The sequence below is a fragment of the Dendrobates tinctorius genome, unplaced genomic scaffold (genome assembly GCF_039654945.1).
Source record: "Dendrobates tinctorius isolate UK_male_01 unplaced genomic scaffold, ASM3965494v1 ptg000285l, whole genome shotgun sequence".
NCBI lineage: Eukaryota > Metazoa > Chordata > Amphibia > Anura > Dendrobatidae > Dendrobates > Dendrobates tinctorius.
In genome coordinates, this window is record NW_027361952.1 from 1,170,664 (window position 1) to 1,186,820 (window position 16,157).

Below are 16,157 nucleotides of genomic sequence, written 5' to 3' on the forward strand. Positions count from 1 at the left end.
GTTGGGCTAAAGTTAGGGTTGGGGCTAGGGTTAACGTTGGGCTAAAGTTAGGGTTGGGCTAGGGTTAGGGTTGTGGTTATGGTTGGAATTATGGTTAGGGTTGGGATTAGGGTTAGGGGTGTGTTAGGGTTGGGATTAGGGTTAGGGTTGGAGTTAGAATTGAGGGGGTTCCACTGTTTAGGTACATCAAGGGTCTCCAAACGCGATATGACACCACCATTGATTTCAGCCAATTTTTCATTCAAAAAGTCAAACCGTGCTCCCTCCCTTTTGAGCCCTGCTATGCGCCCAAACAGTGGCTTTCCCCCCACATATGGGGTATTGGCATACTCCGAAGAAATTGCACAACAAATTTTGTGGTCCATTTCTCCTGATACATTTGTGAAAATAAAAAAATTGGTTCCAAAATAAATTTTTTGTGAAAAAAGTAAAATGTTCATTTTTTTCCCTCCACATTGCTTTAGCTCTCGTGAAGCACCTGAAGAATTAATAAATTTCTTTAATGTAGTTTTGAGCACCCTGAGGGGTGCAGTATTTATAATGGTGTCATTTTGGGTATTTCCTCTTATATTAAACCCCCCAAACTTACTTCAAATGTTAGGTGGTCCCTAAAAAAATGGTTTTGTAAGTTTTGTTGGAAAAATTAGAATTCGCTGGTCAACTTTTAACCCTTATAACGTCCTAACAAAAAAAAAAATTATGTTTCCAAAATTGTGCTGATGTAAAGTAGATATGTGGGAAATGTTATTTATTAACTATTTTGTGTCACACCACTCTCTGATTTAAGTGTACAAAAATTAAAAGTTTGAAAATTGCAAAATTTTCAACATTTTTGCCAAGTTACCCCGTTTTTTTCATAAACGCTAGTTATATCGAAGAAATGTTTCCACTAACATGAACTACAATATGTCACGAAAAAACAGTCTCATAATCAGTGGGATCTGTTGAAGCGTTCCAGAACTATAACCTCATAAAGTGACAGTAGAATTGTAAATTGGCCTGGTCATTAAGTACCAAATGTACATGTGTACTGCTACCATTTTCAGGAACATTCTGTTTTGCTATGTTTATGTTTTTCATATATAATTAAAATACTAAATAAAATACTCTATTTTATGAGCCCCCTTTTTGCACTTCTTTTTCTCATGTTGGTTTTTAGATTTATCCCAAAGTGTGTCTCTTGAATGTTTTTTTGTTTGCTGCTCAACTTTTGTTGGTATTTGCTGTAATAGAACTGCCTGGTGTGGGAAAGGGATAAGAAGGGTTAGAATGTTTCGGCATGTTTTTGGAGTGTGTGTGGAAGGGCTCATACTCACATCATGCAAGAAACTTGAATGAGTCTTGCATCTTAATACCCGGCACTGCCACCGGCACTCGGAGCGGAGTGTGCGGCTGCATGTATTTCTATGCAGCAGAACGCTCCGATCCGGGTGCCGGCGGCAGTGCCGGGTACTAATGTGCGAGACTCGTCCGAGTTTCTTGCATGTGAGTATGAGCCTGAAAGCAGAGTTCCTGTAGATCAGGGTTCCCCAACTCCAGGCCTTCACCTGAGCTATAATACTAAGGAAATCCTGAAAACATGATCTGTTGGTGGGCCTTGAGGACTGGAGTTGGGGAACCCTGCTGTAGATAACCCCAAAACATGGGGAGGACACACAAGGTTTCACATGTTGCCCTTAGTGTTGAAAGACATCTGCGACAGAATATCAGCTTTATTGATCTGAAAGCGGCCATTTTGGCAGAAAGGGCGTGGATTTTTTGCAAATGGGGATATATCCTTTGGGTAAGTACAATGATGGTGGACAAAACCTCTGCTGGGGATGTGGTCATGTGCCACAGATTGTAACGCAGGTGGCTTTGCCGCCACTTCCACCCTCACTATATCCTTACATTTGCTGATTTTTTTTTGCTGTCACACACGGTTTATCCCTTTCACTTGGGTTTTACAGCAACTCTGAAACAAAAATCAATCCTGTCGCTTCTGTATGTAGCCAGCGACAACAAACAGGCCGACCTGTCCACAGTCCCCAAATGTCCCGAGAGGCCCTAGAAAAAATGTTGGACCTCCACGACTACGGGGTGGGAACACGGTAAATCTCCTGGGCGCCATAGTTGCCTGTAGGAAAGTGAGTGCTCGCTGAATGTTCCCTGTGTGTGCGCGTCAGGGACCAGCCATTATCTGATAAAGCTTTTGCATCTGGACGCAGATTTACCAGCGCAGGGAGCGGAAAATAACTGCCATCCATAAAGGGGGCTACAAAAAAATGGCAGCAGCCAGCCCGCTGCACGACATGTAGCACTGCACCGGCTACTCTTAAAACTGACTGACTTATTAACACAGTCAGGCGCCATTGTCAATTTATATAAAAAAAAAGTCTGCTGAAATAATAAACGGCCATTTTAGGAGTGACATTTTCCACAGTAAAATATTATTTTTAATTGCCCTTCAGGTATTCTAAATGACACAACTTTATTAAACAACTCTTCCAGCTGCACAATGTCTGTCATGGCAGAAAGTTTCCTGTCAGAGTTCATATTAAAGACGATATATCACGACTCCTGCCTCTCATGCCTGACAGGAGTAAACTGAGTGACTGCGCGCACAACCAACACACACGCGACGAAAAGGCCGCGTCACGTGACCTCGCCGCGCCACAGGTTAGACTCCGCCCCCTCCTCCTTACAGCCCTCGCGCGCGCTTCTTTGCCGCCGCAACCAACAAACACTACCCGGCAGTTGGCGCTGACAGTTTCAACGGCCCACGTGACTGCAGAGTAGTCATGGTGACTAGACGGGAAAGTTGGCGCTGACTCCGTATCCATGGTAACCAGGAAGCTTGGATGCGAAAGCTGAAGTACGACAGTGCCGCAAGTTGCCTAGCAACAATAAATGCGGTTATGTCCTGACACAAATATATATATAAATATATGTGTGTGTTTAATGCATGAGACTTTTATATCTGTTTTTTTACCCTTTGGATCATGTCCCCAGAAGCTGTAGGGTGTTAGCCATATTTTCCATGTTAACATTTTGGATGACGTGTGACGTTCCGATCGTCTTTCAGCGCCTTTTTTTTACGGCGTTGCAGCGTCTGAAAAACAACAGTTCTGCTGTTTACATTTTTGTTTCTTTTACACGGCTTATGTTTTCATAGTATAAACATTTAAAGGGGTTGTCCAGACTTGTGGGGCGCCCCTCTGCAGAACCACTATGTGACTGCAGACTTGTGCATCCTCACACCGCCCACAACGCGGATTCTCCAGCGGTCATGTGATTGCAGGTATGTGATTCCCATCCCGGTCACATGCCAACTAGACATGTCCAGCTTCTTCACTCCATTAACGTGCATGGAGCGAGGCTGCGCACAGCTAGTTGGCATGTGACCACATGTATACAGATCACGTACTTACAGTCACACGCCCGCCACTCCGGCACCGGAGAATCCGCGTAGTCCGCGATGTGAGGATTCACAAGTCTACAGTCACATAGACTGGTACCCCGAGCCTGAATAACCCCTTTAAGGGCACGACAATGCCTTCTATGTTTTTTGGTGATTTAAAATTTGATAATTTTTAAAACATTTCTCAATTTTCACCGTGTATTTTTTGTTGGTGCCATCGATTTTTTTGGCACTTAATACATTTTGGTACATACTATGTTTGGATTGCATTTTTTGGACGTTACAAAAAAAGCAGCAATCCTGGTGTTTCAATTTTTTTTTTTTTTTAACAACACTTACATGCGTTAAGTAATTTGATGTTTAGATACACGAGACGTGGCAATACTAAATATGACTTTTTTTGTTTTTTTCACTCTCATTTTTTTAGCTCTCCTAGGGGATCTGTCATGTTAAAAAAGTTATTAGCCTGCAGATATAGGGTTAATCTGCAGGTTAATATCATTCTGAACTGTTGCTGCAGTTTAAAAGGGTTTTTTTTTACATGACGTGTTGCCTTTCAACCTGCAATCGTATGATGGCTTGTACTATGTACTGCAGCTCTGTCAGCGATTGACAGCGGAACATAAATGGGTTAACAGTCGTGACTGGCGCTAACTCTGGTCGCTGCTGTTATAGGCAGATTCCGGCTGTGTAAGGCTAAGTGCAGACGTACTTTTTAGCTCTGCGGATTTTTCCACACAGAATTGAAGAAATCCGCAGGTCAAATGACCTGCATTTTTCCTGCGGATTTCTTCCTTTTTTTTTGCGGTTTTCTTGCGGTTTTTGTGCGGTTTTCCCCTGCAGATTTGGAGAATGGAGCAGGTGGAAAACCGCACAAAAAAAGTGACATGCTGCATAGTTTGAACCACAAGAAAACCGCGCAGAAAAATCTGCAGCATCTGCACAGCTTTTTTTTTTTTTTTTTATTGACTAACATGGTACTGTACATCACAATGCGGATATGCAGCGTTTCTGCGCGGTAAAATCCGCTGCGGATCCGCTGGATATCTGCATCGTGTGCACATGGCCTAATACAGCTGTCTTGTATGGAGTGGGCTCAGCTCCTGCTTCATACACATGCAAACCAAAAAAGGCTAATATATCAAAGCTCATCCATCACAACGAGACATAATACCCAAAAGAAAAATGGAATAAGGAGCAACAGAGTAAAATATATATAATTGTATAATTGTATTATTTTCTTCCAAAATGAATAATAAAATACAAATAATGAATCAATCAAATATTACAATGTATAAGGGAGTCAGCGACACTTACAGTTGTGGCCAAAAGTATTGACACCCCTGCAATTTTGTCAGATAATACTCAGTTTCTTCCTGAAAATGATAGCAAACACAAATTCTTTGGTATTATTATCTTCATTTAATTTGTCTTAAATGAAAAAACACAAAAGAGAATGAAGCAAAAAGCAAAACATTGATCATTTCACACAAAACTCCAAAAATGGGCCAGACAAAAGTATTGGCACCCTCAGCCTAATACTTGGTTGCACAACCTTTAGCCAAAATAACTGCGACCAACCGCTTCCGGTAACTATCAATGAGTTTCTTACAATGCTCTGCTGGAATTTTAGACCATTCTTCTTTGGCAAACTTCTCCAGGTCCCTGATATTTGAAGGGTGCCTTCTCCAAACTGCCATTTTTAGATCTCTCCACAGGTGTTCTATGGGATTCAGGTCTGGACTCATTGCTGGCCACCTTAGAAGTCTCCAGTGCTTTCTCTCAAACCATTTTCTAGTGCTTTTTGAAGTGTGTTTTGGGTAATTGTCCTGCTGGAAGACCCATGACCTCTGAGGGAGACCCAGGTTTCTCACACTGGGCCCTACATTATGCTGCAAAATTTGTTGGTAGCCTTCAGACTTCATAATGCCATGCACATGGTCAAGCAGCCCAGTGCCAGAGGCAGCAAAGCAACCCCAAAACATCAGGGAACCTCCGCCATGTTTGACTGAAGGGAACGTGTTTTTTCTTTGAATGCCTCTTTTTTTTTCTCCTGTAAACTCTATGTTGATGCCTTTGCCCAAAAAGCTCTACTTTTGTCTCATCTGACCAGAGAACATTCTTCCAAAACGTTTTAGGCTTTTTCAGGTAAGTTTTGGCAAACTCCAGCCTGGCTTTTTTATGTCTCGGGGTAAGAAGTGGGGTCTTCCTGGATCTCCTACCATACAGTCCCTTTTCATTCAGACGCCGACGGATAGTATGGGTTGACACTGTTGTACCCTCGGACTGCAGGGCAGCTTGAACTTGTTTGGATGTTAGTCAAGGTTCTTTATCCAACATCCGCACAATCTTGCGTTGAAATCTCTTGTCAATTTTTCTTTTCCGTCCACATCTAGAGAGGTTAGCCACAGTGCCATGGGCTTTAAACTTCTTGATGACACTGCGCACGGTAGACACAGGAACATTCAGGTCTTTGGAGATGGACTTGTAGCCTTGAGATTGCTCATGCTTCCTCACAATTTGGTTTCTCAAGTCCTCAGACAGTTCTTTGGTCTTCTTTCTTTTCTCAATGCTCAATGTGGTACACACAAGGACACAGGACAGAGGTTGAGTCAACTTTAATCCATGTCAACTGGCTGCAAGTGTGATTTAGTTATTGCCAACACCTGTTAGGTGCCACAGGTAAGTTACAGGTGCTGTTAATTACACAAATTAGAGAAGCATCACATGATTTTTCGAACAGTGCCAATACTTTTGTCCACCCTCTTTTTTATGTTTGGTGTGGAATTATATCCAATTTGGCTTTAGGACAATTCTTTTTGTGTTTTTTCATTTAAGACAAATTAAATGACGATAATAATAACAAAGAATTTGTGTTTGCAATCATTTTCAGGAAGAAACTGAGTATTATCTGACAAAATTGCAGGGGTGTCAATACTTTTGGCCACAACTGTAGAATCCACATATAAGTAAGAGGGGGTATCTAGTTAGCAAATATAGAGACAATTGCACAAGAATTGGCTACATATAGTATATGCACATATATAATGGAATATATGATAATGCAGAGTTGCAAATTTTAGCAGATATACGAGTATATGTATATAAGAAAAATGGTTTTTATCTCCAATAGGAGATTAAAGTGCAATAGTGCATAAAGACAGTTTGTCCTAATATATCCATAGGTCTACAAATAAAAATAAAGCGATCCTAAAAACAGATCTGCCATATAGACATCTGAAAACAAAGGACTTAATCATATGCCAATAATAAAAAATAAGGCTACCAGTTGTAATAGAGCCAGAGTCAGACAAGTGGAAAAGTAAATATGTCCAGAAAAGATAAGCCAAGACCCAGACTTACTATTTTCCCCGAGGAAGCTAAATAGCGAAACGTGCGTTGGGGTCCCTTCTTCCACTAAATAGTAAGGAGGCTCGGCAGTGGGTGGAGCTTCACGGAGGAACTACGCAGCCCTCCGCAGCTCCTCCATATGCAAACGTGAACCTAGCCTTAGTGCAGATATTTTGTGGTTTCGAGTGTGCACTGAAAATCAGTCCCCATAAAAAAGACAGAAATTGCAGCTTGTGGCATTTATGTCATGCTGCGGCTGTATACATGTTTTGTAGCCCCATTTACATTTCAGCTTATCAATGTTGTATGTTCCGCTCCCACTTCATATAAACCATGTGTTGGAAAATATTAGCTCTGGATCGTCCTATCGACTTTCATGTGATATACTGGAATTTACATTGTATGGTTTTATGGAATGGGCTGAGAAATGTTACAGCCGGCACCCTCCTGTAACTGCAGCCATTGGAGATAGCGCCAATCATTAGAGTTGATACTGTAGACCTTTGTGACCACAGAATGTCTGGTTAGACACAGGAGGTGAGCCCCCTCTTACCCCATCCCTAATCATTCCCAGCAGACCGATCTCACGGTGCCAATGGGTGGTCAGGGCAGGCGGGGATGCTGCAAGGCTTCATAGGAGATTGCAAAATTTACAATAAGACTACATGGGTGGCACGGTGGCTCAGTGGTTAGCACTCCAGCCTTGCAGCGCTGGGACCCTGGGTTCAAATGCCACCAAGAACAACATCTGCAAGGAGTTTGTATGTTCTCCCCGTGTTTGCGTGGGTTTCCTCTGGGTTCTCCGGTTTCTTCCCACACTCCAAAGACATACAGATAGGGAATTTAGATTGTGAGCCCCATCGGGGACAGTAGTGATGATGTCTGTAAAGCGCTGTGGAATTAATGGCACTATATAAATGAGTAAAATAAATTCACACCTGCTTTTGGAGATTCTTTTTTGGGGAGCAGACAAGTTCAGTTAATGTAGTGTGAACATGCGCTCTGAAGTGCATCATTTTCGGGTTGACACTCAGATGTAGTAGACTGTGTCAGGGTGTCCGCCTCCAGTAGGCATATACTGTACACTCGACATTGACACATGGCAGAACGCACGTTCGCTTTGTCGGCACCATTATAGTCTATAACCCCGTCACAGCATACGCCCGAATCCCGGTTTGCGGCGGGGGTCTTTGGACGGAAGTCCCGACGGGACCAACGAAAAAGTGCCAAGATGCAGTGTAAAAGCGCTGTGAAATATCCAGCTTGCCCTGCAGAAAAGACAAGCCCTAAAAAGGATCCATTGACAGAAAAAGAAAAAGAGTCATAAAAGGAGGGGAAGAAAACCTAAAGCAAAAAAACAAACAAAAAACGAACGCTCAAACAATAATTGATCTAATCCTGAAGGAGTTAAAGTCATTTTTTTTGCAATGTGCAACGTAAAAGGAAGACCGAAAATACGACGTTTAAATCGCTCTCCCTAAAATGAAAATCTGCCAGGACAGAAAGGGGTTAATAATAATGATCGTAATATTAATAATGATGCTAAAAAATAATAATGTAAAACTTATTTCCTGACTTCCATGTGTTTGCGAGACATATAATAACGTTACTGTGAGAATCAGATATAAATTATATCATATAATATAAATAATAATATCTACAAATAGTAATAATAATCATAATAATAATAATAGTAATGGATATAGTACACAGATACAGCACCGGGCACAGTGCCGCACTACATGGAGTCAGCAGTGGCCTCCATCCTATAATAACCGTTATCATGTGGCTAATCTCACGGACACGGTTGCCCCCGGCATGTTTGGGTAACTATGGCACCTGCTGCCCGCTCCTGTTGGCGGGTGCCGCTCGGTTATCAGCCGCAGACTGGCGCTCTACTAGCCGCGGCAGTGACACTGAGCGGCGCCGGGGGGCAGCGGTGACTGGAGGGAATCCCGTGCTGTGACGTCACACAACTCCACCAATCAGATGAATGAAGCTGCGCTTCACACCTCCCTAGAACGTTCAGGCTAGAGGGATTCCCCTCCCGTGACGTCACCGATAGACCGTTTCCTCTCCCGGCTCCACCAATCAGAGAGCAGCACAGGTGATTCCCGCTCCATCCGCCGCCCGGGTTCCACCTTTATATAGCAGAATGGTCCCCAGGGGAGCAGCACGGGCTGCAGAGGCACCGAGGACAGGGGAAGGATGGAGTGGAAGCTGGAGAGGCTGTCATCCCCCAGAATAAGGACAGACGAGCATGTGATGTGGGTAAGGGCTGGAGCTCTGTGATCGGGGGGATCTGCAGGTTTGGGATAAGATACATCCATGATGTTTGTGGTTTCTTAGGAAAGTATCATGAAGACTCTCGGGAAAAGCTTCAGAAGGGGCAAGAAAAGACATCAGGTGAGTGCACAGGCTGCATGGGAATCGCTCGCTAATTCATAGCTACTCTATCTTTTTTTTGGGATGTTAATTTAATAAAACTGTTTTTTGTTTAGTGTTTTTCTTTATATATATATATATATATATATATATATATATATATAAAGCTCAAGTGTGTGTATGTATGTTCCCTATCTATATATTGGGGAAAAAGTGTGTGTATCAAGCCCCGCCCCTCACTATGATGTCATAATGGTTGTCATGGCAACGCTGATGTCATCATAGGTTGCAAGCCCCGCCGCTCATTATGATGTCATAATGGTTGTCTATGGGATGGAGGATGTGTGATGGCTATTTGGGCACTCGACTATGGGATGGAGGATAGGTATGTTGGGTATATGGGCATGGCACTATGGAATGGAGGATAGGTATGTTGGGTATATGGGCATGGCACTATGGAATGGAGGATAGGTATGTTGGGTATATGGGCATGGGACTATGGGATGGAGGATAGGTATGTTGGGTATAAGGGCACTCGACTATAGGATGGAGGATATGTATGATGGGTATATGGGAATTGGACTATGAGATGGAGGATGTGTGATGGGTATATGGGCACTCGAGTATAGGATGGAGGATATGTATGATGGGTATATGGGCACGGGACTATGGGATGGAGGATGTGTGATGGGTATATGGGCATGGGACTATGAGATGAAGGATGTGTGATGGGTATATGGGCATGGGACTATGAGATGAAGGATGTGTGATGGGTATATGGGCACTCGATATATATATTTACTGTTCCCATTTCACACCAAGTAATGTTTGAATCTTTTACTCCAGGTTGTTATTTTTTCTGTTATATGTATGTATTAGAATGTTTTTTTTTATAAGAATTAATATATATATATTTTTTTTTCTGGGAGTGCTTTTCTTTTTTTTTTTACTTTATTTTATGCATATATACATATATGTTACGAAGTGCATGTGGTTTTTTTCCCTTGAGGGTATGTGCACACGTAAGTGTTTATTCATGTTTTTTAAGTGTTTTTACCAAATAAAACACTTAAAAAACACTTAAAAGAAGCATCCCATTCATTTTAATGGATTCCGCACTTTTTGTGCATATTGATGTGTTTTTTTTCTGGGAAAAAAACACATCGCGGTAAAAAACGCAGCATGCTCATTAATTTTGCATAAAAATCCGCATTTCTAGCTATTTTCTATGAGACTGGGAACACTCCGGAAAAAACGCATAAAAACCGTGCAGAAAACGCGCGTTTTCTGGGAAAGAGTCCAGTTTTCAGTCAGGAATTTTCTGCCTACGTGTGCACATAGCCTGATGTTCCTTTTTTTTCCACTGTAACTCGGGCAACCGTAGCTGCCCCAGTTACAGGGGAAAACAGACCCTAGAGTGACACAGTGGAAAAGAAAAAACAAACATTTGCAGTTAATCGCAGCCGTACATCAATCGGACACACTGCTGGAAATACTAGCTTGCCTAAGGCTCTGTTCACATCTGCGTTTGCAGTTTTTATTTTCAGTCATATGATGGCCAATAACCGCCTTTCACAGACCCCAGTGACTGTAATATGGTCCGTTTTTTCTTTTTTTTTTTTATGTCGCGATATCCATCAACATACTGCAATAAAATAATGTCTTTTAACAAGTAAATATGCTTAAATCTACAATGGAGGAGCCTCCAACAGAGAAGTGAACCCAGTCTTAGCTGTTTCTTGACAATTGCTCCGATAGCAAAGGACAGAATTGTGAATGCTGCTCTGAAGTATGCAACATGGCAGCAGCGCGGGATCAGTGCAGGATGGGTAATGGGTTATTGTACTTTTGGATGTAAATGAAATCTATATATTGGCTGTAAAAATGGGGGATATAGCCATCATGCAACTGACTTGACATTCTCAGAAAAGACAGTTAAGGGGCTTAGCCGGAACCTCATCTATAAGGACTATTGACATATTACTATGACATACAGGAAAGAGCAGCTGACAGCACAACGGAGGGGTGGATGCCAGTTCAAAGGTTCATGGACCCAAATAAACAATAGTCCAAATAAGGAAGAGGGACAGCATCCGGTCTGGGTGAAAAATTGTATCAAAAATTTATTCTGCCAGTACAAAATACAACGTTTCAGCCATATTGTGGCCTTAAAGGCCACAATATGGCCGAAACGTTGTATTTTGTACTGGCAGAATAAATTTTTGATACAATTTTTCACCCAGACCGGATGCTGTTCATATTACTATGACATGTCAGACCTTTTTTTTTAAAGTGACAGTGTTCCTTTTATTGCCTGCATTGCTTAGTCTGTACACTTTGCGCTGTGGTTGGGGCTAATGTAACATGGCATCCGTAGTATCTGGGTACAATATTACATTTTAGGTTTGCAGATCATCAGTTAATTTGCTCATTCATCATGGCGCTCTAGAATCAATCACCAGCATGCCAGCCATCAGCACATATGATATGTCCTCCCTCGATGCGTCTGTTTGAATGGGAATATATCCAGCCTCCTCCGGTGATTTGTGCAGTTCGGTGGATGAGATGGGCCAGTGAGGCAGTGCATTGCTAGCTGGCTGTTGTGATCTGATAACGCAGCTGCTAGATGCCCTCCACACTGGTGTGTCTGAGAATCTCCTTGAAAAGGCCAAGTTCGCCATCTTGTGGAATATTTTGTAACTACATGAATACTCTTTTCTCATCCCTGGAGACAAGTATTAAAATGTCACTGATGAAATCAATATCAGTGGGTCCGATCAATACACCTGTTTCGGGTTGGCAGTGTATTTTTTAGCTGGCTGCTTGTCATAGTATTCTGCAGTCGCTAATGCCCTGCCACCAGCAACAGGGAAAATAAGTTGCTTCCATTGCTCAGTGCGTTGGGTGTATACATTGAGTGTGGAGGGGAGGCAGTGTAATGTTAGCTGGTCTGATGCTATATGCACCGGTTAACTTGCATCTGCCCCCTTTCTGCATGCCAGTTCACCTAGAGAACATTATGGCCGACAATCATCAAATCTGGTCTAATTTGCACCAAGTCTTTAGTGCTCTCAGTTCAGCTCTGCCCCTATGTATTCATTAAATGTATCAACTTTATGATAAATTTGGCACAAATTACCTGCAGCTTTTGAAGCATACCACTATTTGGACAACCCCTTCTGAATCCGCATGTTTGTTCTAGTAAAATAATAACATCTACATTCACCTCCGGTGCCGGCGCCGCTCCAGCAGTGTCATCACTGTCTCTCCCAGGGATCGCGTAACACAATGTAATGCAAACCCTGCTGCCAATCAGTGGTGGCTTCACTCTCCTTTGACAAAGAAGACATCTAGAGGAAGCAAGCGAGCAGCCGCAGCTCTCACTTCCTACAGATGTCAATTATGTCTGTGGGAGCGGAGCATGAAGCCATCACTGATTGGCAACAGGGATTGCATCATATAATAATGTCACGCAAGCCCCGGGTGAGCGAGTGCTGACACTGCTGGAATGGCACCGGCCCAGGAGGTGAGTATAAGGCTGGAGTCACACTAGCGAAAAAATCGGACAAATGCAATGCGATAAAAAATCGCATTGCATTCATCCCAATGTTATTCCATGGGGCAGCTCCCATCATCCGATTTTTTTTCGGAACGTTTCCTCGGACCGAGACAATCACAGCATGCTGTGATTGTCACCGATTTTCGGATTGGACTCGCCAATGCAAGTCTATGGGTGCGATTAAAAATCGGAATACAAACGGACCACAAGTGTGACTTGCGATAAAATCGCAAGACTTCTCCAGGTCAACAGGAAAGAGCATCAGGCTTTGACACTGGATGTCAATTGGATGCTTAGATGCGAATAAAATCTGTTCATCGACAGAAATTCGGATGACAGACGGATCCCTGAACAAGAAACCTTTGTGCGATTTTGCACCGTAAAAATCGGACCGATTTTTTTTAATCATTGTGTGTGACTCCAGCCTATGTGTTATTATTGTACTGGGGGGGACATGGGGATTCAGTAGGGGTTGTCCGAGTAGGAAACAACCCCTTTAATGTTAAAGTTTTCTCAAATTTCAACCTTTTATGAAGGTAAACATGGGTATGTTTTTTCATACGTTTATTTAAGACAGCTATGACCCATCTAGAATCTGCTACTTTTTTGCAGTTTTTATGTAGAAATGCATTCTTAAATATGTCGCACTTTTTAAAAGCAAAACATTAAACATGCCTCGTTTTCTCATCATTTTTAAGTTTTCTCACAGGTACTAAAATGGTATAATAAATGGGGTAAAACATTGATAATCTTTGTGCAGGCATTTACAGCCAAAAAGTGTCACAATTTGGCCAAAAATAAAATATAAAATCACAAGGAGACATGTTCTCCCATATGGTATAATAAAAAATTATTTAATTCTTTGTGCACACAAGATGCTAATTTTTGATTAGAGTATACTACGTTAATGTTTTAAACATCAGGACTAATGACTCTGGTTCTCTCTCAACAGGTAACACAAAGAGGTTCCAGTATTTTGTTTTAAAGGGGTTTTCTGGTTTTGGAAAACTCCTGCCCAGCGGCTGCGGTTTGTTTAGAAAAAAAAAAAAATAAATTAAAAAAATCTTTACTCACCTTCCCCAGGTCCGGGGCTGAGTGTCCCAGTGTCTGTTTTGTTCAAACAAAACTCCAGCCGGGGAGCAGAGGTTTTCCAAAGCTAGAAAAACCCTTTAAGTGGTGGATCCTTTTTCTAATAGGGTATGTCCAACCTTGCATACAGTTTTGTTTCATGATATCCTTGCTTTGTGTCTTCAGGTCCAAGGTAGACCTATGGATCTTCTTGATGAAACATGCATTGTCTGTTCCTGTAGTCATGCTCCTTCCATCTATTCCAGGGCACAGATAGAGGCGAGTATGATTGCAGGATCAGACCACATAGGATTTTCCTTATGGATTATTATCTTTGTTATTATTGGTAATTATAAACTATAAATCCTATTATGAATCCTATAAAAAATGTTACTATTGGATTTTAGATTTTAAGAATAGTCTTAGAAATAACGCCTTTAGTTTGCGCTTCACGTGTGTTGTGCCTGTGGAAGTTCAGTCCGCAGACAACCTGGGAAACGCAGAATAAAGGGTGTAAATTGTATGTGTGGTGATTAGGCAGTGTATTGTTAGTTAGCTGTGGTGTGAATATCAGCTACTACGTACACTACCACATCAGCACATGTCATTGTCAACGGATGTGTAGAATAAAGGAGTATGTGAAGGTTAAAAATACTTTTAAAAAACGACATGGAGACCCCTCCAATTTGATAACCAGCCAAGATAATGCTGACAGCTGAGGGCTGCAGCCCACAGCTGTCAGTTTTGCCTGCTCTGGTTAGCAAAAATAGAGGTGACCCCATGCCATTTTTAAATTTTTACTTATTGCACAGGCGCTGGCTGATGAATACTCTCATCATACTCCTGTTCTTGCTGCTGAGAGTAGCACTCTTATCAGCTGATGCCTGTGACTGGTGGTAACCTTTTTACCGCCGGTCACAGCTACTGGCTCACACTCTGTCATATGTGTGACACCGTGGGAATCACAGCGCTCTAATTGGCAGTAACGAACTTCCCACCAATCAGAGACAGTATTTCTTGTACTGTCACACAGATGACAGCGTGGGAAACACCGGATGTTCGGGTCCCCCAATCATTTGAATGGGATCTGGGTTTGGGTTCGAGTTTGGGTACCGTTCTGGTACCCGAACCAAGCTTTTTAAAATGTTCGGCCTTACCTGCCAGAATCGACATCCATGGGTTCACCCATCACTAGTTACGCATTATAAAAGAAACATTCATAAAGTTGTGTACCCGCTATCTACTGTATATGACCCTCACCAAGTTAGGTTCAGTAAAAAGTTTATTTTAACCTGATGGTCCCTCATTGTATTGTTAAACATCTGGTCCTGGCCAACCAGCAACATCAGTTATATGCAGACTGCACAGGCGTAGTGCCTTCACACCACAAGTCCACACACCTAGCCAGGACCCCCACCTTCATGTAACGTGTCGGGGCATAAGAGACGAGTACTTCGCCCACGGCTACTGCGCCACCTTACATATACACCAAATGTACCATACATGAACAGCAAACAAACCACTGCCAATGATGCCAATGAAAGCGTATACCCTATAAAACTCAACGGGCATAAAGAAAAACAATGCCATATAGACCCCTGCCATATAGCATTCATTTTTAATGGATCCATTCCAGTGATTATATAGGAACCTGTATTTGGCCTTTGATTATTTTTTTTAAATTGGTGATGCATTAAACAGATGTTTTTAGTTCAACTCACTTGGCGGTACATGGAGGTAGAAAACAGGAACACTGTCTCTTTAAATCTTCGGTTGGCTTCGGCATAAACCAACAAGAAGGGGAAAGTAAACACAGCCTTTAACCCAAAAACAGGAAAACAACAAAGAAAACAAAATGCTGTAACAGAGTCTATATGTTTGCCGGTAGCTGCCCGCTCTGCAGCAACACTGGTCCAATTTTTACTCCTCAGGACACAAACCACTGGAGTTCCTCCCTTCAAGTCCTGCTGAACAAAGACTGCCTCTGGAGCCCAGCTATTTATGCCCCAGACCACGTGACTCCTCCGCCATGTGACTGATCACATGTCTGTGACACCACACATGTCCTGCCAGCACACGGAGGTGCCGACTCTGCAGGTTGGCGATAGGGTGGACATCCTCCCGTCCACTCTATGGATGTCCAAAAAAAGCCAACCCATTTATGCAACTTAGCTGAATCCTCACAACACTTTGTGTGCTGGAGGAAAATACTCTGGGTTTCACATCACGGACGCCATTAAGCATAAGGACACATATCTCCCCTCCAGTACCTTACCAGTGACTTTGTCACACAGAGGTCAATGGATGTCAAAAAAAGGCATACAGAGCACCGTACTGATATTTTGTTTTATGCTTACATGAACCTGGCCTTAGGTGAATGACCTTTCATAATGA

The 16,157-nt window shown here is 42.4% G+C and overlaps 1 protein-coding gene across 1 annotated transcript in view; it reads left to right on the forward strand.

Annotated features, from left to right (window-relative positions):
* The first annotated feature begins 8,959 nt into the window (after positions 1 to 8,959).
* CDC20B (cell division cycle 20B) overlaps positions 8,960 to 16,157 on the forward strand; it is a 75,743-nt gene continuing 68,545 nt past the window's right edge. Inside the window, exons 1-3 of the mRNA XM_073559948.1 lie at positions 8,960 to 9,022; positions 9,101 to 9,157; positions 13,836 to 13,850. Coding sequence (XP_073416049.1) covers positions 8,960 to 9,022; positions 9,101 to 9,157; positions 13,836 to 13,850 — 135 coding nt within the window. The remainder of the gene's footprint in view (positions 9,023 to 9,100; positions 9,158 to 13,835; positions 13,851 to 16,157) is intronic.